Source organism: Seriola dumerili, unplaced genomic scaffold (genome assembly GCF_002260705.1).
Source record: "Seriola dumerili isolate Sdu_G_001 unplaced genomic scaffold, Sdu_1.0 BDQW01000079.1, whole genome shotgun sequence".
In the NCBI taxonomy this organism is placed as follows: domain Eukaryota; kingdom Metazoa; phylum Chordata; class Actinopteri; order Carangiformes; family Carangidae; genus Seriola; species Seriola dumerili.
In genome coordinates, this window is record NW_019174334.1 from 582,803 (window position 1) to 609,583 (window position 26,781).

Sequence of the window (26,781 nt, forward strand, 5' to 3'; positions counted from 1 at the left end):
TGAAAGAAAGCTGAGAGCTGGTAAAAATATGAGCAGGTATATTTGTTGATTTACAATCACCATTCCCCAACATACCGCATGAAATAAAACTGTCGTGTAGTATTGTTTCTGTTTATCAATGTCAAAGGGAGATGAATAGATATGACCTGAAAACAACTTTGGTGTAGCGGCGTCCGGTAAAACGCAATGCATGGTGAAGTCAGGCACATAGGTTTTGTTTAGAGAATGACAACTCTGAAGGATGAGCGTACTTCCCGACCTGCAGGGAGTTTTAACTAAACCACATTATCTGCAAAAAAAAAAACAAAAAAAAAACAAACAAACCCCCATCACACTGGTAATTACAATAACAATACAAAAAAAAAACAACATATAGCAGCATCCTTTATAAATCATATCGATGTAAAGCATAATCATATAAAAATATATGTATAACAATCTGTTCTCCAATCATTAAAAAAGTACAAAACATGACGAGACACCTCTCCAGAGCACCAGTAAAAATGTGCCAGACAATAAAAATGATATTCATCCTTAAGTGCCATTATAATGTTATATCATAGGATTTCTATAGTCAGTATTCATACAGAGCTATTTGTTAAAAAGGCAATGGCACAAAGACAAAACATGTGTAATATTATTAACAAATATGTACAACATAATATTACTGTAGCAATCCATTCAGAGATATTTACAGTTTATAAAATTTCACCGCCAAGGATGACAAAATTAAAACTCCATGCAAGGGAGAAGAAACAGGTTCTTATTGTGTATGTGTCAAGTTTTTGTTGCTGGGTTTACACTGTCATGGAGACGACCCCTAACCCCTGGTGTGTAGCAAAGCCAGAAACATTTCACTCATTGAGTTTGACAACAGGGCTTGATTACCGCCTATTCAACAGCACAAGTGCACTTTCTGTTTGGCGAAGCCGCCCTCTGGGGCCACTCAAATCACAGCGAACACCCGGAACGCCTTCCCTCCAGGAGGGTTTTGAAGGCTGCAGGGAAGAGAGAAACAAGAGGGGAGAGTCAGCCTGGGTGCGGCATGTGTCAGATACAGAACACGTCCCAGCCTTTTGCAGAGAGACGTAGATGACAGACACACACAAACAGATAGACTTCAGGTTTTTACTGAGAAACGTCCTGCGTCAGTGTGTTGTCTGACACTCTGATGACAGATTGGACACAAACAGATAGAGGCTGAAGCTCCCTGAGAAAACAGATAAAGCAACCATTTTTACACAAACACAGGGGGCTTCACGTGTTAATCCAACAAAGACAGACATGTAGTGGAGTTAAAGCAGACAGATAAATGATGGGCAGATAATAACAGACGCTAGGCACCTCACCAGAGCGACAAAGATAAATGTGGTGGAGAGAGACAAGGGAAAAAGAGGGAGAGGAAAGAGAGAGGGGGGAGGCCATAGAATAAGCAAAACTGTGTGTGTGTGTGTGTGTGTGTGTGTGTGTGTGTGTGTGTGTGTGTGTGTGTGTGTGTGTTTGTGTGCGTGTCTGTCCTCTATGCAGGTCATGTAGGTCATGTTAAGAATAGTCATTCTGCAGACCACAGAACAATCCAAAGTTGGTGCAATTTAACATCTGTGAGAAAAAAAAAAAAAAAAGGAACACACTATATAGTATGTGGGTCACTTTATGCTTTGAACAGAGGCTGGTACGGACCTGTAACCTTAATGCTGTAAACTGGTACAGCACGGGTTCAACACATGCTCTCGCTTCGTTAGCATCAGCAGAGTCTTTTCACGAAATCCTAACTGGACAAACGTTTAATGAATAACAATACCTTCCTCTTTATTAATTCATCTCCTGATTCAAGAAGTCAGAGCTACACACTCATTCTTTATGCAAAAGAGCTATACAACTACCACTTACACTCTGCATAGATTTGAATTGGGCGAGTACTTTATTGCTTGGGTTAAGCCTCTTAACATTCCAATAGCCACTTTACAAACCAATTACGTCTCTTGTTTCCTAGTCTGTGTTAGCACATGGCACCAAACAAGGTTGTCTACTCTCACCCCTCCTCTTCGGAGTTGATGTGAAAAAAAAATGGTGGGGTGATATAAGCAAAACATACCTCTATGCCGACAATGCAGCGCTCTATTTGCAAACCTGTTATTTTCTAGTGAGGTGTGTTTGATCCTATGAATATGTTTCAGTGCTTCATGGAGGTTTTTCACACACTATGTAAATGGTAAATGGACTTGCACTTATATAGCGCTTTTCTAGTCTTACTGACCACTCAAAGCAATCTACAATCAAACAATCTACAGAAGCAATTTACAATCAGTCACTCACATTCATACATCACACTCATACACTAATGGAACAGCCATCAGGGGCAATGTGGGGTTTAGCATCTCGCCCAAGTATACTTCGCCATGCGGCCTGGAGGAGCCGGGGATCGAACCATCGACCTTCTAATTAGCAGACGACCCGCTCTACCTCCTAAGCCGCATGTAGATAACACGTGCCCTACATCTTCACTATGGCCTCAGTGATCCGGCCCCCTGCACGTGTGCATGGGTGAGGAAATAATGAAATAACAAGACATCACACAACTATGGAAAAGTCTGCGGTCATCCTGTGTCAAATCCTTCCCTATTTTCCATCTTTTCATTTGATAATACAGTTTAACAAAGTTCAAGAGTTTGGTGAGACAAAAAGTCCAATATGATACCATCTAAAAGTTACTTGTGGTATGTGTTTAATACTTTGATTTAGTTTTCAAGTGGCTGTTTCCGGACTTAATTATCAGATAGTCCCAATCTCAATAGCCTGTAAAAGTATTCCTGCTTCCAATGATCACACATTTCTAAAACGATCTTTCAGATATATCAAAAAAAAGTTTTTGTCTTGGAGAATAAAACATTTGTAGTATAACATTCACACAATTCACTCAAAGTCATTTTAAGTAAAACCAGACAAAATTCTAGACACTAGGACTAATGTCTATGCAAAATAAGTTTCTATTCGGCATGATTTCGGATTTTCACTGCCATGTTCTTCTGTCTGGCGAGACTGCATTTGGAGACCGATTTGAGATATGTGTTTTCTGTGACACAGAATCCATTCCTTTTTCGTAACCTTATCTGGTTTAAATTCATCCACCATGTCATTGGGACCAAACAAACCCTGTCTAAAATTTATTATGATATTGATCCCTTATGAGATCCTGTATTCTCAGTGCATATGTTTTGGCTTCTTTGTTTTTGTCCTTATCTGAGCCACTATATTAAGCTTTAGACCTTTGTCCAGTCCTTGCCCTTTTTGGCTTTTTACCAAAAACCAAACACCTCTCAGAACAACATGGAGATGCACTCATCTTCTCCACTCTAATTGCCAAGCAATTAATTATCTCAAACGAGAAGCATGCTAATCACCCTCCCATGTGCACTGCATAAGAGATGTAATGAACTGCCTGCATCTTGAAAAGATTAAGTCCACAAGGGAGGGCAGAGTGGATAAATTTCTTTCTACCTGAGAGCCATTGATTTCTCATTCCTCCTCTCTGGGCCCCAGCAAATTAACCCCTTCACTCTTCTCCCGAGATCTGAGAAAGAATGCTGACATAGGACTATTAATCTCTTTAAACAGTTAATCCTACAGTGGTATACCACACACCCTCTGATGTTCAATGTTGTTGTTTTTTTTACACCATATTGAATTTATAATGGTTACCCAATATAAAGTGTTACTCAGTATCTTCAGTGCTGTTATAAAGTGGCATGGTGGGTTTTAAATGTGAATTATATATGAAAATTGAGATTTTAAAAAATACTTCTGGTTAACCCAAAGCTGTAAATGGCACTGGAACTCAGCATGTGCTACATTCCAGCCCGACACAGACCAAACAATAATTGCGGATTAGCAGTGAGTCATCGCATACCTCTCTGAGACAATGCCATTTTGGTATGAAGCAATGTAGTGTTTTCGTTTGTCCACTGGCATCACATCAATGTATCCACCCACATCGTTCCTGACGACTCCGCCGTGGACTGCTGCCCGGCATATACTGGACTTCTACAAAGGAAAGGTAACACGGGAATTGTCGCTTCATTTATGTCTGTAAATTCATTAAAAAAAAAAACATGAAGAGGTTTTTTACCATTTCAGCTTCAAAAAGAGGGACTTACATCAGAGTATATTCCGGTGCCAATTACTCTGGATATGTGTGGATTCTCTTCTAAACAGCTTCTCGGGCAGTATACCCTACAATGAGAACAATTGCACATGGGTAATGACTAGAATTTACATAAATGTGGGAACCTTATGAAAGACAGTGACATGCAGGCAGACACACAGTCAGTTTCATACCTTGGACAGTGTTTTGCGGGCTTTTGGTATGGACACAGCTGTGCAACTGTGGTCTCACATGTGATGGCTTTGACTGTAGGAAAGAAATATGGTCAGTGCCAACAAACACAGCTGCAGCACAGCTTTTAATGAGCGATTTAATATGAAATGTAACATATCTGTAATTACAGTGTCACATCATTGTCAGACTAACCTGCGACTCTGGAAACTGTGAAGGAATTAGCACTTTGATATTTTCTGTCAAGAGAAAACACACAACGTTGACATGAAATGACATTATTTTCACTTAATGTCGGTATATTTTACCAATCTTGCTGTCAAATATCATCAGTTTGAATTATATTTATATAGTCCATGATGATATTATTGTCTCACCCTAAAGACTGGACCCCATTCTTGTTGGATTTGATGAAAAAATCCTTTCTGCCTTGTCGTGTTACATCCATCCACCCTCCATCATTATCTATAACACCGGCATGTAGACCAGCTCTGCACACACTGGATTGCTGCAAAAAAATAAAGAACATTAATGACATTTGACATGTGATGTCTTATGCAAAGACACTGTTGACACAACACAGCTGACAGCTGTTAATTGGCATAAAACTGAACCCACCCAATCAGACACCACCAACTTTTGAACTTGCACCAACTTGTGTACTCACCATTTCATAGTATACCGTCCCAACTACTTTTCCCGTCGCATCTAGGCACCCAGCAGGACACTCATATCTGTCCATTAACACAGAATAATAAGGTGAAATGTACCGTATACGCCACTTTGTGCTGTTGATTTTATCAGAGTTCATCTTAATTGTACCTATTGCATGGCGTTCCTTTACACTGATCCCGAAGTTTAGTGTCACAGGTCACAAGCTGAGCTGAAAAACACAAACATTAAGGCCTTTTCAGCGCTTGTACAGGAAACAACACGCATGAACTGGCAGCTCCGATATAGACGACTAACATCTAAAAGCCTGAGTTGAGTGAAACTCAGCGAGGGCTATTGTTGTGATGCTTCAGGAACCAAAGAGAAGAATTCCTGCCGCAAGGTTCAGGGTGGTCAGCCATAGTGAAGGAAGTGTCTCAGCTTTCAAGCGCAGGCCCCTTGCTCTGCGGAGAGGAAGCCATTTAAAAACCACAGCGAGCCCCTCTCACCCCTCAACCCCTCTCAGCCAAGCCAAAAGCAAACACACACTCAGGGGATCAAGCTAAAATAGACCTCCCCTCCCTGCTCCAAAGAGTGACTTGCAATATTAAGTACACTTCAGAAACTGTCAAGGTTAATCAGGGAGATGACAGATAAAGAGTACAGAAAATCAAGGCAATTTAAGATAAATTGCAAGAAAAATATTTCCGGTCAAGACCGATTTTTTTTGCACTTGTTATCCATTATTGCTTGTTCAACGCTGAGCTGGCAGTTATTCATAAAATCTTTGATTTTGACCCAGTTTTGAAAAGCAGTTTTCCCTTCTTTTTCTTTTATTTTTTTTACACTATATATTGTCCTATAATTCTTACCACTCTGCGCCTCCCATCCCTAAAACCAGATCCTACACCCCCCCGCATTTTGAGATGTAACTAGATCCAGAATAAACAGTTGAATGGCAGCTTACACATCTGCTGTGTGTTGACCACTTCATTCTTCTGCAGGTCCTCTGTGGGGGGCTTGGTGGGAGCTGGGGCGGGGAGACTGGGAGGCTCTGATTTGGAGGGCCGGGACCAGGGCTTCTGCGGAGTACGGGGGGCCTCCTGCTCGATGAAGTTGTTTTCTTCTGTTTCCTCTTGTGGAGGATAGGAACTGTCATCTTCAAGTAAAGTCACAAAAAGGTATAGTAAGCAAACAAAAAAATTCCACAGGCTTTCTTACTCTGTCTTTCTCTACTTTTCCTCACACGTACCTTTGTAGCAGACGTTGTCCCTGCAGCCACCTCCATAGCTGGGGGGGCAGGCAGAGCATGGGGTGCCATGTTTGTAAGGCGCATGCCCCCACCAGTTTCCCCTGTTCAGGTCACATAATAAGCAAGGCTTATTAAACAGAATACATACAACTTAAACAAAACTGCTTTGCTATTCCATACTGCTTTGCAAACCAAATGATACTGCTGCATCAAAAGGACACAAGGACAACTTGCTCTCTTGCAGCCTGTATCTCAGTCATGTATCTGTGAAAGTACATCAAAACAAATGTGCTTACTTGGGTGAGTAGTTGCAGACAAGATAGACAGCTTTGGCCCAAATCTGTCCCCACACATTCATGTTGTAACACAAGTTGATGGCACAGCCAATGCGACTGCTGGTGGCCCAGACCAGCTATAAAAGAACGACAAGATAGACAGTGAAACACAAATTACAGTACTGATTGTACAACCATAAATCTCTTGAATTTGTTCAAAATATACAAAATGGTATGGTATAATCCAGACCTATGGTGGCTACCTGTGTGTAATGAGTACAAACTGGGCCAGAGCATCTGAAGGGGCAATAGGGATTACACTCCTGAGGGTAAGGGAAAGAGAAGTCTTTCACTTCATCATACCAGGCCTGCACATGGAACGTGGGTGGACGATATCTGGAGAAATGAGTAACAAATGATAACAATGTTCAGAGCAAAAATTTCTATCGTCTTACATCTCTGTTGGTGTGGGAGTTTGTATTATACATCAAAGCTGTTTCCTGGTTACTGCAAGTCCTCTTTCAACAACCTATATGCATATATATGATATCCACAGAGTATCTGACCTTTATGTGTGGGCTTATATTTAAATAACTGCCAGTGCAAAACAAAACAACCCTTGCAAATATAAATGGCAAATGAACATTCACACATATCCCTTCCAAAACTGCAAAGTTTATAAAAGTGTATAGAGATATAGACGGTAGCTAAAGAGAAACATGGCTAGCTAGCTTCAAAATATGGCGTGCTTATTTGATGCAGAATGTGTATAAAAGGTAACAACAAAGTAATGTAAACATATCAGATAAGACTACTATTAAGCTGGAAGTCAAGCATTTGTGCTCTTTAAATAAACTGCAGCAAGGACTGACACTGATTTGGCACCAGGTGTTGCGAGTTAATCTAATTAGGATCAAGTGGACATCTTAACTGTGGAGTGATATGATTAGATGTGGAACAAGGGTCTCTTGTGTGAAGCAGTGCTGTGTGTAGATGCTCTGTGGGGGGTAGGGGTGGGTTGAGGTGTGTGGGTTTTTTTTTTTGGGGGGGGGCTGAGTGAACAAATGAACAAATGAACAAATGAAAACATGTAACAGTATCTCTAATGTGTGTGATTCTACGGACGATAAAACCAGTCTAACTTTGCCAGGTCGTCATGAGAGACACACTCAAGGTAGGTTAGCTCTATAGCTAGCCTTCTGTATACATTTGTTGGTGTTTTCAGTTATTGCAATTCTAATACAAAACGTAAGAAGTGGATTTAATGCATTTTACAGTGGTCAATGGTCAGATTGGTCATGAAAAGTAAAACAGTGCTGCACGCAAGCTAGCTAGCAGTTGTGCTAAACTAAAACTCACTGGCGTGTTAGCTATGGCTAAATTGTCTTGTTTTTTTTAATCAATACACAAATAGAAATGCAAAATGACAAGTTGTGGTTTTATGGGCAGTGTCAGCTTTAAACTATTTAAAATAAGACAATGAAGATAGCTTACTGTATGACTTACCAGTGTATTTCTTGTGCTCCTAGTCAGGTAAATATTTTCATGCTAGTGCATTTCCTGTTGTGTAACATTGCCAGGTCATGAGAGATATGCCTGTATGTGCTGGGTCTGAGCCAAATGTATGACTGTCTGTCATCAAGTCACACACAGGTGTTGACTTTAAAGACCCTCAACCTTTTACTAAATGAAAGTCTATATATTTTTCTATAATCTATATATTTTGAACTATTGTTTACCTTCCCCAGTGCGCTCCCAGGTTCTGTCCAATCTGTGGCAGTAAACCAGCAGGACCATGCTCCCACAAACAGGTCTCGGCCCACTCCTCTGCTGTACGCTCCAACTCTGTGTCCCACACCTGCACAGACGATGAGACAGCACAACAAAATGAGGTAATTATTGGATTATATGCGGAGAGTGGAGGAAATAAACTGAAATAAACAGTGCAATACAATGCCACTTGGATTTCTACTTATTGGCCATAAGATACAGGAAAGTCTAGTGGTTAACTGGAGAGCTTCACTGTTCTTCACTTCTTCACTGCCATTTAAGTTAAGCCTAGGAGCTGCTGTGGCTATGTAACTGCACTGATTTCTAGACTAAATGCAGAACTACAATATGTCAACCTCTTGATGCTGCTGTATAAAGAGCTTTCCGACTTTCTTACTTCCCTGGATGGGTTTTTCCGTAAGATTGGGTGTTATTCAAAAAATGCAAAAGCTGTTTTTCCTTAAGTAATACCTTCCATATGTCTCTAGTGAGATGTCTGGGTGCAAGCTTTTGTTTCACTTTACCTCTCTCTGAATTGCCCTCTCAGTCAAGTTTGGCTCTGGTTGGATACTAAGGGATCATATTCCCATTCTGGGGTTTTCTGGGAATGCAAAGAGTGTCCTTCCTCTCTGCTGACCTAAATTCTACCATAAAAAAAATGTTAGAATAACACCAGCTGTAATTCCTCTGAAGGACACTGTATGTTCCTTTAATTGCACACCTTCACTTTCACCTTTGGAGTGGGATTTCTATTGCAACAGGTTTTCTATGAGGAAGTTAATTAGTTTGCATGTGTGTGTATAAATGTGTGCGCACATGCGCTGGTATACCGATGCAGGTGTCAGAAGTTTTCATATTTCACACATTGGGCCTGGAAGCCATAGCCTACCCTCTCTGAAATCTCATCCAATAACAGACACTAAAATAACTCCCTCGCTACCACCACCACCACCACCACCTCCGCCTCCTCCTCCATCGTCCATCACCCACTTACAGTCCCACCAGAAACAACTGCTGGTCTCTGCATTATGCCCGAAACACACACACACACACACGCGCGCACGCACGCGCGCACACACACACACACACACACACACACACACACACACCTAACAACAGGATGTCTGGCAGTGCTGCAAATTAACTCTTACCTCTGAGCAGTTTCTTTTACTCTTTGTTGAGTGGATGTATTTATTTAAATCAACAACACCGGCAATATTGGTTGAGTCATACACAGTGAGGTATGTCAGATTTCAGGACAAAGCCTTACAGACTTGTTACATAACTGGCACATAGAACAAATAAACAGCTGGAGGTGTGGAGTATATTTTTCATTCATCGCTACACCTGCGAAGAGGGAGTGTATCAGTGTTATAGCCACCTCATATGTAGCTGCCTGTGGTCCGTCTGGCACAATAATGATAAATGATGACTGACAGGGCCAGGGCTAAAAGAGGAATGAGAATTTGTTTACCTGAAACTGTATCCCTGCTCAGAAATTACCTCTGTTGGCAGTGAGCTGCAAATCAGTGTCAGTATGTCAGCATCGTCATATCTATTTTGTAGTCATCCCTTTTTTTTAACTACTACAAAAAGCTAATGATGCTGAAACACAAACATTGAAAAGATTTAAGCTTGGCTATCATCAGTAGTAGCTGAGAGAACCTTGATTTCTATCCACATCATTTTCGATTTTCTCAACAAGTGACCTCCTTGCCCTATAAAATAATCAATGTTTACACTGATAAGCAGAGTGGAACACAATGTATTGAGCTGTGGTATCTGCCAAATGATCTGTAAACCACAGCACATAGGACATTCTGTACAGGAGCAGGGTCAACACAATAATGATTTTGACCATTAATGAATGGTTATGGGTCTGAAAACATTTATCTATGACCACAACTAAGGTAGGTTTCCAGTCAAAAATCACCCAAATTCTGGCTACAGCGTGTTGTTTGGGAATGTTACTGATTATGGGTTCTATCACAAAGACATGATTTGCGATGTCCGTGAAGTATATCTTAAATTATGAAAATACAAATAGCACCTTTCCAGCTGAGGAATTCATTCCGTCGTCTTCCAACTTGCAGAGAGAGCAGGCTCAGAGAGTGTCGACCGCGTTACACATGTTTCGGCTGTTGAACCTGGTACAGAGCGCAGCCGGCTTGTCAAGCTGCTGTTTGTACAGTTAGCCCAGCAGGGGAGGCCTCGCAACCAAGACCCCCCACCCCCCACCCCCACCCACCCACTTACCCCAACCGCACTTCTGCTGGGGCCCCGTAAAGAAAAACACCTCCCTTGCTAAAGTCTTTCAGCACTGTGCACGCTGCATTGTTTATTTCGCTTAACACCTCATTTGTGGCCGTTTCTCTTTTTTCCTCTTCCTTGGTCATCTGGTTGCATTCCAAAAGGTGCAGAGGGGTAGTTCCTTTGCAAGTTTGGGTTTCCTGTTCATAATCAATGGTGCATGCAGAGAAGTACTGAAAAGAAGGGGAAAGATATGGGAATTGGAGAAAGTGAAGCTGAGAAAAAAAGTCTGACAGAATAGAGGAGAACAGGCGATATGGTGTGAGGGAGAAGACAAGGAGGTAAAGGGGTGATTTAATAAGCTTAGAGGTACGAAAAGTAATAGTAAGAAATACTATACATGACATTAAAAAAAAAAAAGTTTGTATGTCCTTTGCCTGCCCAAACTATGACTATCATTTCCACCAGTGATATAGAGTATATACTGTATGGTGCTGCATGTGTTTGCTGTGCCATTTTTGTGCAGTGCAATCCAGCCCACATCAACTCACATCAGAGAACAGCATAGCCAGTTATTGTATGCTGAACGTGAACAGGAAGCTGTCTCACTTAATGGCACCATAAGTGAGTCAGACAAGTAAATGGTTGGTTTAGCCTGCTATTTTGGTTTGGTCTGATATTTGGCTTTATTATATCTCAGAAATAAAAATAATAATAACAATAAAAAAAAGCCTATCAGCTACAAAAACATAAGTACCTCCAGAGTTCAGCTGCACAAAAGCAGTCTGTTTTCCACTTTTCCTTTTCACATTTCATTAATCAATAATGGTGGTTGGCGCTTGTTGCTACAATCCAAGAACCTGGTGCTGGACACTAGCAGTGAGAAGCTGAAGAAGAAGAGGGCCTTTCTCAGCTCTGCTGACACATGCAACTCCAGAATCAGCGCTCCCACAGAGGTTTTACAGAAAGTTGTTGAGTCAGGAGTGGAGGGCAAGACTTTGAGGAGCTCCTAAATGCAAAAGACATTGCCATCTGGACAGGATGCAGAACTGAGTTTCTGATTTGATCTATGGCCAAAGGGGTACTGGTCCCCGTTTTCAAAAACGGGAACCAGGAGGTGTTTTCCAGGAGTGAAGATATGCCAAGGACAAGTAAAGAAGACATTAGGAAAAGTTTTTAGCCTTAAGTTAAGGGATATAAGTTTAGTCTTCATGGGCACGAAGCCTCTAAGCTCAAGTATCTGAGGGATCACTGGAATTTGCTAATTTGATCTACATGTGTTTTGTGCCCCTGCAAACTTTTATGACCATGTTCCCTGAAGTATTTAGGGAAGGTGCTACTGAGAGACTTTCACTCTAAGTGCATTTGGCACAAGGGCTATGTTTACATTCTTGGCATTACATTAAGCATGTTCAGCGTCAGCTTTGGACTCCCACTGGGATACACCTCGTTCCCCTGTCTGTAATATTCGTGGGTACAACGCAGATGTCCAGTTTGGTGACATTAAAGTGGCCTCTTTGCTATTTGGGATAATGTCTTTTTGGTTTTTCACTGGAGCATGAGCTTGGGTGTGGAATAGAGCAGTCTTAGAAGATACACATACCATAGTATTCAGCTGCTGCTCTTTACATCGAGAGAAGTCTGTGGATGTGTTTTGAGCACCTGTTTCGGATCTCCCTGGGCGCCTCCCTTTGGAGGTTCTCTGGATATAACCAGCTGAGAGGAGACCCTAGGGTAGACCCAAAACACACTGGAGAGAACCCATCCTCCACCCGGCCTGTGAGCACCAAGGGATCCTGCAGGAGAAGCTGTACAAAGTTGCTGGAACAAAAGATGTTTGGACTGCTCTGCTCTGTTTTACCACTGGAGTCTGATAATGACTTTGTAAATTTATGTATTTGGCACTTTCAATAATCTAAACCAGTTTTTTCCAGCAATGAAGCTGCCTAAATACTGTCTCAGATGTTTGTCCACATGACTTAATTACAACATAATTAAAAAACATAATTAAATGTCTTAGATAATGTTAATTGAAGACAAATGTATTAGTCCAGACCTTAATTATTGTCTCATTGGGCTTGACAGGTTGTGAATCACAACAACCACATTATCCAACAATGATAGACAGATGTTTGCAGCACAACTCTGAATCATCCTGAGCAGAAATATGTCAATACAGCTTTATCCTGGACCACAAATATCACCACCACCAAGTGCAGCCCAGCAAGGCCAAGTTAAACATCAAGGCAGGTGAGGCCCTTTCTCCCAAGATGCCGTCTGTTTGTCTTACAGCACTTCAAACACTGACACTTCTGTGTTTATACCTGTGGGTCAACATTTGAGTGAGAGGCAGAACTGCTGTCCCCCCCCCCCAACTGAAGCTGCATTGAAGCTTTGTGGATCGCTACAGAGTGTGAATACTTATCCGGGGAATTTTTAGGGCCTCTGTGTTGGATAATGACAGAATGGGAACGGAGCCACAGGGATAAGAGAGAGGGAGGCAGAGAGAGAGAGGGCAAGAAAAGGAAACAGATGAAGGGGGAGGAAAGAGGGGGATTTGAATTGATGTTATCTCTGAGTCTCTGTGATGATTGCCACAGAGGGTCACTCGGGTTATGGTTTCATACAATGGCAGACAATAACAGAGCTGATGGGCAAATGGCAATGTATCTGAACTAGGTTTTGTGTGGGTGTGTGGGTGTGTGTGTGTGTGTGTGCATCTGCATGCATGAGTGTGTAGGGAGAGCAGAGGAGCATGTCTATGAAGTCTTCCAGTACAGTGAAGCTGTGAGGTTTCTGAAAGGTGACAGCAGTTCAACAGAGAGAGGGAAAATCGGAGAAATATGGAGCCCCTTTCAAAATAAAGCACAGAAAATCACAGAAAATTCACTTTACAATTTGACCTGAGCAGTGTGGTACCTGAAAGATACTGACATCGACCTGCAAATAAGATTTCGGCACTTATTCCTACATGTCATTGTTTCTTCTTACTGTGCATCCCTTCAAAATGAATCTTTCTTTTCGTATTTCCTCTTGCCTCACTTTTAGTAAACCTCCTCATCTTCTTTTCAATTATTTTGACACCTGTTTTGCTCTTCTCTCTCCCTCCATCTGTTTTTCATTGCCTCTCCATTCTATTTGCAAATCTCTTTCACACCTCTACTCTATCTTTATTTACCTATTGTATTCCTTGCTAACTTTCCCTCTCTTTCTCTCACCTCACGTCCTCTTGTTGCATGCCTCTCCATATTTCACCCCTGGGTGCCCCTGCAGCTAAAAAAACCGGCCAACTGTAACAGGAGACAGTAGAAAGGAGCTGTACACTGCCGGCTCAGCATTTCTCCACTAGAGTGTGCCTCAACCAGAAGCCTGCCAGGCAGAGCTTCACACACACACACACACACACACACACACACACACACACACACACACACACACACACACACACACACATAAAGGGTCCCCAAGTCCAACCTCTCAATTATACAATTACACAGTCCAGCAATTGCCCCCAGCACGAACTGTTTATTTGCCTTTACCATAGAATAATACTGCCTTTTGTTCTGCAGCTCTTTAAGTGTAGATGAAAGGATGATAAAACCTCATTATCCTCTGCACACTGTATTGATTTTTAACCTCCTAAGTGCTGTTGGTGGCAATGCGCTGTTGCGGTCAAGCAGCACCTACACATGTAGTGTATTTGGAAAACTTCCAGATCTGTAGAGCACTAACTTTTAGAAGGTGTGGTGTGCTTGTGTGAGTATGTGTGTGTTTAGTGGGGGGTGAGACAGCTGGTAAAACAAGCCCTGGTGCCGTGCTCTGATTCTAATTGCACTGTGAAAAGTGATCTGGCGCTGTACACACACGTGATGGCCAAAGGATAAAGTCAAACAAATCTGTTGAGTATGAGTTAAAAAAACCTAGTAGTAATGTGATCATTGGCAAGTTGGTGGAATTCTTCTCTTCTGGCAAAACAACCAAAGTCACATGGGTGTGTGTTTGGGTTCATGTGTGAAGGTGCTTAGATGCTGGCATGCTGCTTGTGAGTGAGCCAAGTGGGACAAGTGCCAGAGTGGTCTGGTGACTGGGTCAGTTCACTGAGCTATATGGCCCACAAGTGCGCAATACTCTTGGGGAGTTCAGAATGGGGTCAAAGCATTTAAACACATATAAACCCCATAAAGTATAAATGTAGTACTTCATGGGAATTGATTTTAAGATGCACAGATGACTTCTCGGCATTCTCTATCCACCTACCATATACTCCATGTTGGAAGCAGGAGGGTAGACCTGGCCTCTGAGCTTGTTGTGAAGGTCCAGGATGAGCTGTGCGTCACTGTCGGTGATAGCCCTCTTCCCCCTCTGCTTGGCCTCCCACCAGTCCCCATCTTCATCCAAATACTTGTCCAGAATCTGCTGCCAGCCCGTGGAGTTAGGAAGCATCACCATGGAAGTGGCTGTCTGGAGAAGCAGGAGCAGGGACACGCCCTTCAGCCAGCATAGTGTTGCGTGCCTCATCCTTGGAAATGCGGGTGATAGCGACGGTGGTGATCCTCTCAAATTCAAGTGGGACGGGTTGGTTAAAGTTGTGTGCCAGCAGCTGGCAAAGGAGCTGAGAGGAGGGAGCAAAACAGGATTATTGGATGGACTGGAATTGGTGTTCTGTATCAAATTTGCTGAATAACTTGGGTCAATATTGAACTTGGTGAGGACAGTGCATTGGCTTGCAGACACTTGGTCTGGTGGAGAGCCACGGGTAAGCTCATGGGGTTCACTGAGGGTAAGCTGGCAGGCTGCGGATGACTAGTCCAAGTGTGGATGAAAGAAATCCCTACTGGTGTTGAACTTCCTTGAATATTTTACAACTTTTTTCCTAAATCAAGAAGCAGCGGGGAAAGCTTGGGAGCTGTTAAAAAAAAAAAAAGAAATGCTGCATTTCAAATCACAGCAAGGAGTACAGCTGTAACAAATGTAGTTGAGTGCACAGAGTGATTCATTATGTAGCTAATGTATCCACAATATTGTAGCCTATGTATGTATACTTTATGCTTTCGGTATGCATGCTGCAATGCTGACGAAGGCTGATATAACGAGCCAATACCTAATGGAAAAATGTAAAAAGTAATGCATATTGAAATAGAAATGGAGTGGTGTGATCTAATGTAGACTTTGGAAATAATTTACCTTTAATGAATTGGAATACAGCCCGTTTCTTCTGATCCTGACAGAGATCTGGCTGTGAGAAAACTTCTGCAGCAAGAAGAAGAAGAAAGGAAGAAAAAAAAATCCGCCTTTAAAGTTGCAGAGCTCAGGTGGAGCGGTGATGACTGTCGCTGGCTGCCATATGATATAAATCAAAGCTGTGATGTGGTCGCTTCACTCCGTTTTTCATCAGTTTGAAAGAGAAAGTTGCTCTTTCTTCTTTCGGGATTCTTGCACCAAAGCTGCTAAAGCATCACTTATCCACATTTTATCCTCAACTTGGCTGCGCTTCGAGAGTGCCGCCCTTGACCACGCCTCTCCAAAGAGGGAAACGGCCCACTTTTCGTTCATGCCAAGACTTTAGTGCGCGTCCGGGTTCGTGCGTGTAGTCTATACAGTTTAATATAAGCAGAATCCATTTTCTCTCTCTCTCTCTCTCTCTCTCTTCAGCATGGTGCTCAGCAAGTTAAACCTGAGCCTTTCTCACACACAAATGCACGTAACGTCTCTATTACCCAGAAAAACAGACAATCTAATAATATTCCTGCAGATACTTCTATTGTTTACTGTTCTCAATAGTAAATTTATATTGACCTTACTACTAAGTTATTGTTTATGAGACTAGATCGTCAATATACCTCTATAATCTTAAAAAATATCCCTCTTGATTGCTTAAAATCTTAAGTATTATTGGCTAATACTTGATATTTATCTTATCAAGGATTACCATTATTCATTTCATAATGACTCTTTCTTAGAAAAGTTGTTGTTTCACTGTTCCTCTTACCTGGTTAGTGACTGTTGGTCAACAATATATGTATATTAACTTAAACCAGACCTGCCTCGTCTGTGGGGCCTTGCAGCAAAAGTGGCCCCATTCTCCCGAGCCTAACTGTTCACAGGTGACTCCTTGGGGGGATTAAAACACAAACCAACTCTCTGTTAATTTCAAGCCCTGAACTTGTCGTCACTGTTTCCCCCTCCCCGGCTGCAACACAGTGTAAATTCCATAATGGAAACAGGCAAGTTTTGTCTTTTGTCATCTGGTCATTCTCAGTGGTAGCTGTGGCACATGTGGAAACAGTAGCTAATCACCAGGCCTCGGCCCCCTGTACAGACTTACTTTCCACTGGGGGGGAGACACAATTTTCTTGTATTTTACCTGACAAACATAATAAACCAAACGTTGGCCAAGCCGGCATTGATTTTGCTCTATGTCTTTTCAGTAAATCCCCTTGTTTCCATGACTCCCTGATGTTTTTTTTTCTATTTTGGCCCTCAGCCCTTATGCATCAGGTGAGTCTTGTATTAAATAGACAGCTCTCTCTTTCTCTGTCTCTCTGTCTCTCTGTCTCTCTGTCTCTCTCTGTCTCTCTCTCTCTCTCTCTCTCTCTCTCTCTCTCTCTCAGTAAGATTTGTAAGATTCATCAATCAACACAATATGTATTGGATAGTGGGGATGAGAGGATAGAACACACTAATACAGGTAATACTAAACAACACAGTCTACAACACAGTCATACAAGAATATGTATCCTCTCTATCTTCTGTGTATCGTCATTGGATTGTTAACACTGATGCATCGGTAGCATGTCACCATTGTAGCTGGTTGAGGTGGAGTTGGTTTAACTACTTTATATAAAGTTAGTTTAAGCCAGTCAAGTGTAGGGTCGGGCCCCCTCCAAAGGGTGGCAAGATAAATCAGAAAAGGATGTGAGATGATTAAAGTGGAACAGACAGAAGTAAAAAGATAAATTTTATGCCACAAATTTGTATTCACACTGTGGGCTTCTGTCTAATCTTTGCTTTTTTGCGAAATAATGGATGAGTTTATCTCTTTGGGCCTTAAATAGTTATTTAAATTATACAATTTGAGAAATTAAAGAAGGGAAAGAACAAAAGTTCTTTAAATCTGCCTGAAATGTTATAAAGTAGCATTAAATGGAAATATGAGTACCTCAAGAGTACAATACCTGAGTAAATGTACTTAGTTACATTCCACCACTGCCCCTTGAAGATGCACTAATGCAGTGTGTGCTGGACATTACAGACATGTATAAAATCCTCTCTTTTTTTGGCACCTCTGCTGTCTAACCTACTTCTGCAAATGTGATACAAGGGCTCTCACATGAGGGACCCACCGCATTCTGAACTTCCATAAACCCAGGGTTTACTGTCTGCTCCCTGGGTCAGTAGCAGGGGCCTCGGCCACAGCCCCAGCAGCGGCCCTCTCCCTGCGGTCAGACCCGGCAGGCTTCCCCCCTTCTCTTCCACCGCAGCTGAAATAGCAACGCTCTCGCTTTGCTCCCAGCTCCCAGGAGGGAAGCGCCGCCGAAAACACTCATTCATCTGCTACAGAATTAATGCTGCTCTACATTTAGATGTGTGTGTCTGTGTGTGTGTCTGTGTGTGTGTGTGTGACAGTAAGAGAGTGAGAGTTGAGGCAGCAAAGGAGCGACAGGGTGCATGTCTGTGTGTTTGACAGGAGTGAGCACTGAGTGTGTGTGTGTTGGTACACATGCCTTCATAACATAAATAAATGAGTCAATACATAAAACATGTAATTATTTTAAACACTCAAAATAAGTTTTATGGCCTTTGGATATGAAATGACTTATATTACATTAAGGTTACAGCTGAAATATACAAAGACTGACTGTTAAAGCATGTCTCTGACCGTGAATAGGAAAATGAAATTGTGTGGATAAAAGAAATATTTACCAACTGCTCAGGGATTTCTATGATTTACAGTGTGGTAATTTAGGTCAGGCCATCTGTAACAGACCAGACATTCTCTGATTAATGTTTATTACAATGCCTGCCAGTAAATATACACTATTTGTGCCTGCAGAGGAGCAATATAAATGATTTCATGCTTGGGCTTCTGGTATTAGCAGCCTTTCATGAGATTTCTCTCTATCATCCCTTCTTTTTTTTATTGCATCTGTTGTTTTCTGTCCATCGTCGTATTTCATATTTTTCTTTTCTGTTACTTGACCCACTCTCTGTCTGTTTCTGTCTACACACACACACACACACACACACTTTCCCTATTTGTGTCTCTGTCACACAAACATTAACTTTCCATTCCTCTGCTTGTCTTCCTCTCTCTCTCTCTCTCTCTCTCTCCTTCTCTCTCTGTTGCCCCCTTCTCATCTTACTATCTCACCCACACATTCACTGCTCATCCACATGTTCTATGCGTTACCTCCATTCAGCGCATGGTCTTGCGAGAAACCCCATGAACCTTGCAGAATGCATGAGCTGTGCCAGACCCCCGCATCCACACAACAGCAGCCTCTGGACGTCACAGCAAACCGCACAAACACTCTCGAAGAACACTTTTTGTTGGCCCACGTTATCTGGCACATTGCTCCCTAATGGTTCTGGTTGAGCTGAATTGAGGTCAGAGCGTTGGAACGGTGTCGGGGTGAGAACGGGAGTAAAGAGCATCAAGGTCATTTGGCAGACGTTCTACATCATTGCTTTTTGTGACATTATCAGCAGTGTTCAGCAGGAGGCGGCCTCAGATATTCACTTCAGGTCAGTCTGGGTTTAGTTTGTCTGCCTCTACCCCCTGGTGGTACATAGATGTCAATGCACGTGTGAGCAGAGAACACAATCTTGTACTGTAATTTGATTCACAGGTGCTGCTGCAGGCATTTAGAGTTGTAATGAGTTTTTCAATGGCTGGTTCCAAGTGAAACATAGGACTGCTATGTACGAAATAGCAGTTATTTCCCATTGCAGCAGTGGAAACGTCTAAAACAAGGTATACATTTGATGTTTTAATAACATGATCACACTGAGTACAACAATGTCCTCATGTGACACACAGCAGTCAGTTGAATTCCTCTTGTGTTTTTACTCCTGAGCAATGGTGACTTTACCTTTGATAGATATTATTGTAACATAAGGCTTTCAAGGAATTTTGTCAGGAAATGCGTGGACATGGTATAAGGAAATGCAGGGAAACAGCAAGCTCTTCACATAACCACCAGGTGTCAGTGTCCTTCAGCATACAAACAGCATGATATGACTTGCAGACATAGGTGCATCTCTATGTGGAATTAAGTTTAAAAAATTTTTTTTTAAAAAGCAAAAATTAGCTCATGATGACGAACTAAAATGTTTCCGCTCCCCCACTTTTCAACCGCAAAGGGAAACGTGGGCAAATTTTTTGCAAGTCTGAGGCACTTTATTGATTCCCTCAGTATATTTCAGTCCGATCTTGAGCAAACAAAAGGGCCTAAGTTTTGGTAAACTGATCATGTAGAGGCACTGGGAGCTGGGGGAATTGTGGGTACCCCAACCCCCCCTTGTTTTATGTCAAATTGTGTGTTTTCTCCTTTGTGTTGAAGTTTTCTATGGACTGCTGCTTGTGGTGCAAACCAACAGAAACCAAGAAATTTCACAATCATGCCAAATTACAGTCTGGTCTTATGTCAACTAATATCATCTTCTAGATAGAATGCAATAATCATGCATTTTGTTGGATTTGAAATGTGGGCTGGTTCGCCACATTTGGATGTCAAAACACTGTCTCTTTGACCTACAGTTGTTTTTATGAGCTGAGGTAATAAAAGAACGCTTGTTTTTTTTTTTGTTTTTTTTTTGTGAATTTCTTGTGTTTGAACAGAATGTCCTATTTGGAGGAATTATATAATGCTACGATACAGCATGAGAGCAAAGAGGTCGGTGCACTTTAAGCCAGTATCAGCATCAAAGCCTCAGTGAGCTTGTTGACTACAGGTATAAAAGAGAGCTGAGAGCGAAGGAGGGAAGCCCATCTGATTATGCGGCACTTTCCCAGCACTGTGCTTCTGAGAGGACATTGATTTTGGCCCACGTCTTTCTGCTGCAGGATGTCGCTCGTCTGAAGTCCCTGCTAGGCCCCGCGAGGAGGCTAATGTGGCGCCGTCCAAGACAAAGACTGCAGTAGGATATGGAGGGCAAACACAGAACACGGGCCACCTTTGCACCAGTTTGTGTTCCTAGACTGAACCAGAAGGGTCAGGCCTAGTCTGGCTCAGGGTTGGACATACTGCAGAGCTATTCTTATAGCCACCGAGGTGGAGTTTAACAGTGCCAGGGTCTGACATATTGGGTTGAGAACATGTGATTACTTTTAATGTCACATATGAGGTGAATATAGACTATACAGTTACATGACATAACACCAGCTTCTGTCCTTTGACATAAAATGGAATATCTACGCTGAGGTATGCCAGATATGCTTTATTTATATTCGACTAGACCATGTGAGGAGCTTACTTTGCCAGGGAAAAGTCACTAGACGAGAAAAGTGACCATAACATAAGCCACTGAGCTTCAAGTGAAACGGTGTCTTGTTTCATTCTGGCTGATTGCTTTAAATATCAGCACTTGCTTGAGTGTTGCTAGCATAGGGAGTACATGTACAAGTCAACCATGAAAACCTGGGAGGAATGAAACCTTCCCCCACATGTTATGGCGACACGGCCCTAAATAAACAGCATGAAGGACTAAAATAGGCACCTGAGACACCACAAATGATTTGTGTACCTGAAACGCTTTATTTTTTACTCCTTGTTTGAAGTAAGGGCAACTCCAACTCAAAAGAAGAAAGACTGCAAAACGTGCCCTGCAGTTAACTCTGCTGCCCTGAGAGATTTATGGTAGCAAGGGGGCTGTAACATGTACATGTCAACATTTTAGGAGATCCCAAAACATGCTTCAAGTAGCTGACATCAGTCTCTGGGAAACACATATGTCAAGAGGCTCCCACCTGACCTATACACGACAAGTCAAATACGAATACAGCCAGTTTCCTCCAGATTTAGTTATATTCCAAATACCTGTGGCGGCCTTGAAAATGTTTCAGAGGGTGATTATAGTGCAGGTAACACGTATGCCTGTCGATTCCCTACAAGTGTCTTCAATTTAATGTCCTGCTAATACATATATAAATATGGGATATACAAGTGTCCCCTTTCAGACAAATCTTATATTCGTTGAGCTTGACAGTTCGGTCTTGACCTTGGAAACATCAGCTGACAAAAGATCTCAACTCAACTGTGCCATGGCCTTCAACTGTATCACCTTCATCGGCAAGTGAGCGAGTTCTCATCCATGTGGTACCACATGATACAGTCCAAAAAGGACCTTGAGTTGAAGTTGTTTTGTCAACTGCTGTTTCGGATGTCAAAAATTAAGTCTCAATCTTAACTTTGACACCAACATGGATATGAAGTCCTCAAATTTGTCAGACTAATGAGAAGTCTGACCGTGGCTACCTCAGTTTGATCCAGAACAAGTAACAGAGGTGACCTCGAGTTGCGTACAGTAATGGACATTCATCTACATATCTTCCTCCGCATGTGTCCTTCAATATTCATTTTCAGCCAATCTCTTAATGCTTGAAAATAAGGTCAATAAGGATGGTGTCCAAATATTTATTTTTCTCAGTTGAGTTTCAACTCCAGCTCCATTCTGATGTCCTCATGTTGCTGTGTCAGTGGTGGATTTTGGAAAAGCTTTGAGGACACCGTGAGGTTTGGATCGGGCACAGGCTGCATTTCCGATGGTAGAGCTCAGAGGGGAGCAAAATAAACAACGTTGTTGTGTTTCCGAGAGAGTCAGAAGAAAAAGAAATAATACAATGAATTAGAAAGAAGCCTCCTCAAGTCACAGAGGAGCCAAGTTTTCAACCGCTTGGTGCTTGAAGTCAGAGAGGGCAGAGGGGTTGTAGAGTACAGAGATGATAAAGGAAGGACAGGAGAGGAAAGCTGTAGCTGTACAACATACAGCAACAAACCTCTAACCTTTAAGCCATTACCAAGTTCCCTCCACAAAAGATTTATCCCCTTCTTTCAGTATTGTACTAACTCAAACTCAAACTCTCTCTCATACTTCTCACCATTATTGAAGTTGGAAGGCTGCTTGCCCATTTTGAAACAGACTCCCCCAATCTCAACCACTCCCTGTTAATAATCTATCACCCTGCTGTGGTCCCTATGAAGCCTCCATCTCCTGTCCAAATGAATGTTTCACCGCCTTCACAGTTCATGGAGACGAAACTGTTTTAGCAATAACAGTTTATCTGACAGGCCAGTATTTCACATGTGTTATTAGGAAAAGCAGTGCACCTTCAGATGAGCTTACAGATGCGTCATCGTGGCCTCAGTAGGTGTTGGCGCAGGCTGATAGCAAGAACCAGTTAAAATGGATTTATTGCTGCAGCAACTGGAAACTGAAAATCTGTCTGTTTCTTCTCTCCATCTTTCTGATCGTGTTTCTCTTGCTCCTCTTGGTCTTCAAGTAAGCTTTTATTCTTCTTAAGTACTCTGGATTGGGTAAAGACTTCAAATAAAACCATAAACTACTGTCAGACCAAGTAAAATTATGACAAATGGGAAAATGTAACATGTAAACTACAGGAATGTTGCAGTTAAAACATTTGAAATCTTTGAAAGCTGAAGTTGCAGTCAAAATATAAATATTATAAAAAGCTGAAACAGCACTTAAAGTGGCCTCCAATCTGCCCTGAAGAATTAGCACTAGTCAGAGGTCATACAGTATTATAACCTCTTGTCTTGTAAACTGAGCTCTTGTCAAGCAACAATCCCCACAATGAATAGATATGAATGGAAGTTGTATGAATTAGGGGACCTGAAGTTTGTGGTTGTTGAAACCTGAAAAGGGTTGAAGCGGCTGTCTATGTGAAAGTCAGTTGAGGACAGAGGTGAACGCCGTCAAAATGTCAGCTGACTTGTAGAGACTGAAACAGCTGAAATGTTATTTGAACAGTAAAAGATAGAGGAAGTTAATTACCAGTTCACATACGAGTCACAGTAGTTGTTGAAACCAAGTCAGTTGAGGTGGAAGTGTTGTAGAAGGTTGAAGTATGTGCAGTGAAAGGAGTTGAAGTTGTTTGAGTTAGATGAACTGAACAAGTTTTCTGTTGGTCAAAGATGAATGCCTGAGACACAATGAAGTGTTAGTCTAAGTATTGAAAGGACTTGAAAGGTCAGTTGAAGACAGAGGTGAATGCAGTCGTCAAAATGTCTGTTGACATGTAAGTGGTGAAAACAGTTAAAAGCAGTTAAACTTGACAGAACTTTAATTCAGGCAAGTTCGGTACACGGGTGATCAATTAGAACAGGCAGAGAAATCCAATGGGCTACGTCTAAACTCACACCCAGACTCACACAAAAACTAAACTGGCCAAAAACACACTAGGTTGAACACGGAGAGGATGCTGCAACGTTTGATACCAAAAATGAAGATGAACTTGCACAGGACACAGGGAGCACGCAGATTGAATACGCTGGGAGGGGAAGACAATGAGACACAGGTGCAACACATTAGGGGCGGGGTCGACAATCACAGGAGCGGGGAAACACATCATGGCAGGAAATGGAAATCTGGAACGAGGGGTTAATAGACACACCAAAATAAAAAACAGGAAGTGAAAACCAAAAATGACAAGAAACAGAAAACATAACCTAAATCAGGGCGGGACATGACAGAACTGTAGATTGAAAAGGAAGAGAAAGCAGTTGAAGTGTCAGTTGATTTTCAACCCAACACAGAAGCTGGGACAAAGTGGATTATAAGCTTCATCACATGTTTACAGGTGTGTAACATGAGTAAAACTTTAACTATTACACTGCCTGTATAGTCAGCTGGGTTGATTATAATAAGAGCATGTTCTGTCAGACACAGAGGACAACTGAAAGTCAGTGTAGACACATCGCCCCAAAACATATCTTTATGTGGAGAGCTGCTCCACATTAAGTGATTTGCTTGCAAAGTTCATGCTAGCGCTAGCTTGATTTACAGAACTTGCATATTGTAATAAAGATAAATTCAAGTGTCATCTGGCAGACAGGCTAATGGGTGACGGTAATTGAAAGTTTGAGAGATGAAAACTGTCTATTTAAAGTTTAAGTTGTTGAGAAAGTTGAATCTTCTGTGAAGCTGAAGAGCTAAATCCCACAGTGAATGTGACAATGTCATCCACTCCAGATTTGAACATTATGCACAACACACACTAATTTTAACGTCTTAGAAGCTCTGAAAAGAGCATAAAACCTAACCTGCAATTACAGAACAACTACAGGTATGAAAATATGTAAACTAATGTCCAAAGAGTGATGACTGGTTTCACTTTTCTGGGTCAAAGTATATAAGAGGTTTAAGATAAGTTGAAAAGTCCCAAAGATGGACAGAATGTTTAAACATTGAACATTATGTTCATTCATTACAATGGAAAAAAAGGTGAAAAAATGACACCAGTCCAAAGGCGGCTGAACACAAGAATATTGAGTGTGCATCGCTGATGGTGTAATGTGTAATGTTATTCCTTTGCAATTACACTCCAATTGCAGGTGTGTTCTGTCCTTATCCTTGAACCATCAGAGGCTGCTTTCATCCTAACCCAAATGCATATCTTTAACCTTTGCTTTGCCTCTACCACTGATGGATAAGCCAGGTAAATGTCGACAACAGGTTGTCTAACTCATCATTGCATCCTGCTTCTCATCCCGCTGATGTGCCTTTTAAACATCCACCAATCACCCGTTTGGCTCTGATTCTGGCAATTGCTCAGACAAAAGGATTTTTCCCATGCATACTAATGTGTTCCTCGAAAACTCTCTGCTTGTTGGTTCCAGGGACTGCTCTGGCCTGTTAGGTTCTGGCTGCATATATGAAGCTACTTAATAAAGAGCAGGAAGTGGTTTGAAACCCTCACGCTATGCAATGTTTAGCATGAAATGTGAGCCATTGAACTCCAGCCTGCCAAAGTGCATTTCAGTGGGGAAAGATGTTTTCTGTAGCCCAGTTTGCACTTGAACACAGATGTTTATCTAACAAATAAAACATGTTATAATCTTCTTGGTTTGTTAATTTGTTTGCTTCATAATCTGTTGATGGCTGGCCCAGACCTATATGCTGCAAAACTGCAGAATCTGCCCAGCATTTATGGCTTTGCATCCCCAAGTTCCACCTCGCTGTCTGTCTCTACTTCTTATTAACCCTCTGGTACTTTCTCCATCGTCATCTATACTTAATGTTAGAGCTGTATTGCAGGAAAATGTACGTCTTTCTCAGGGGCTTTCGAAGTGACACATTCTCCCTTCTTTCTGCTTCCAGCATTCCACTCTGCTCCCTATCTCTCCCTCTCATTGAGGTCAATGGTTTCATTGGCCAAAGTCAAACAAGAGGGTCCTCTGAAACCCTATCAGTTGTCTGTTCATTTGTGTAGACATGGATGGACGGGGCCAAAGTCAACCTTCACTTATTAGGATTCAGTTGTAGCCCTGACATGTTTTCTCTTCCCCCTCTCAGCTTTTAAATATGCAGGATGCGGGACTTTGCAATGGCACTGTTTAATTGAAAATGAAAACCTCAAATCAATATCAGACACGAGGAAGAGCTCGGACATCTCAGACAACACAGCGCAGACAATGGACAATGATACTGTTTTGGCCCGAGGCAAACATGGGTTGAGTTGTACCAAACAAAGAAGCTTCTGACAGGCAACATTTTGAACGGGCACTGCACTGGTAGTATTCAGTCGTCGCGGAATTGAACGCTGAATATCATGAATCAAGTGAATTGAAGTATGGATGCAGTGGCTCAAACGGCATCATCTGAATATTTACCTACGTTTCATAGCGGATTTGATTTGAAAGACTCACTCACCCACCGAGCAGCCCACAGCCACACAGGGCCCACAGGTAGGTTTCGCCTACCTGCAGCCTCAAGTCCTGTTTGGATGCACGGTTCAGCCTTTGCACGTCTAAAAAAAGTCATTGTAATTTAATTGAATGGAAAGCTGGAACATTGTTCAATTAAAAGCAAAAGACATTTTCCCCTTTCTTCATTTGCTCTCATGCTCACGTGTCAACTTAGTGCTGTCATACTATGTCAGTGTTGTTTTTAATTCCTGATCTCTGCTGCCCCCTGTACTCCAAACAGTGAATTCTGGCACTGAATGAGCACCACACTGTTGTTAGCCAAGTTTTTAAATAAATAAAACATATACAAGTCTGTTTGTATGT

General features: G+C 41.9%; 1 protein-coding gene across 1 annotated transcript; it reads right to left on the reverse strand.

Annotated features, from left to right (window-relative positions):
* Positions 1-392: 392 nt before the first annotated feature.
* On the reverse strand, positions 393-15,794 carry crispld1 (cysteine rich secretory protein LCCL domain containing 1). The gene is made up of 15 exons (XM_022744310.1): positions 15,716-15,794; positions 14,789-15,143; positions 8,251-8,369; positions 6,775-6,907; positions 6,533-6,648; positions 6,237-6,337; positions 5,952-6,143; positions 5,156-5,216; positions 5,001-5,067; positions 4,711-4,841; positions 4,529-4,572; positions 4,336-4,408; positions 4,155-4,230; positions 3,908-4,041; positions 393-998 (listed from the first exon to the last, which is right to left on the reverse strand). The coding sequence occupies exons 2-15, from the start codon at positions 15,047-15,049 to the stop codon at positions 947-949; spliced, it is 1,560 nt and encodes a 519-aa protein (XP_022600031.1). The 5' UTR covers positions 15,050-15,143; positions 15,716-15,794; the 3' UTR covers positions 393-946.
* Between the last annotated feature and the right edge of the window lie 10,987 nt (positions 15,795-26,781).

Excerpts from the sequence above, each read along its gene's own strand:
- crispld1 (XM_022744310.1), bottom strand. The coding sequence starts at position 15,049 with ATGAGGCACGCAACACTATGCTGGCTGAAGGGCGTGTCCCTGCTCCTG. Across the intron at positions 6,908-8,250 it reads CTGGGAGCGCACTGGGGAAG|ATATCGTCCACCCACGTTCC; the intron begins GTAAACAATAGT and ends TCATTTCTCCAG. Across the intron at positions 6,144-6,236 it reads GGACAACGTCTGCTACAAAG|ATGACAGTTCCTATCCTCCA; the intron begins GTACGTGTGAGG and ends CTTTACTTGAAG.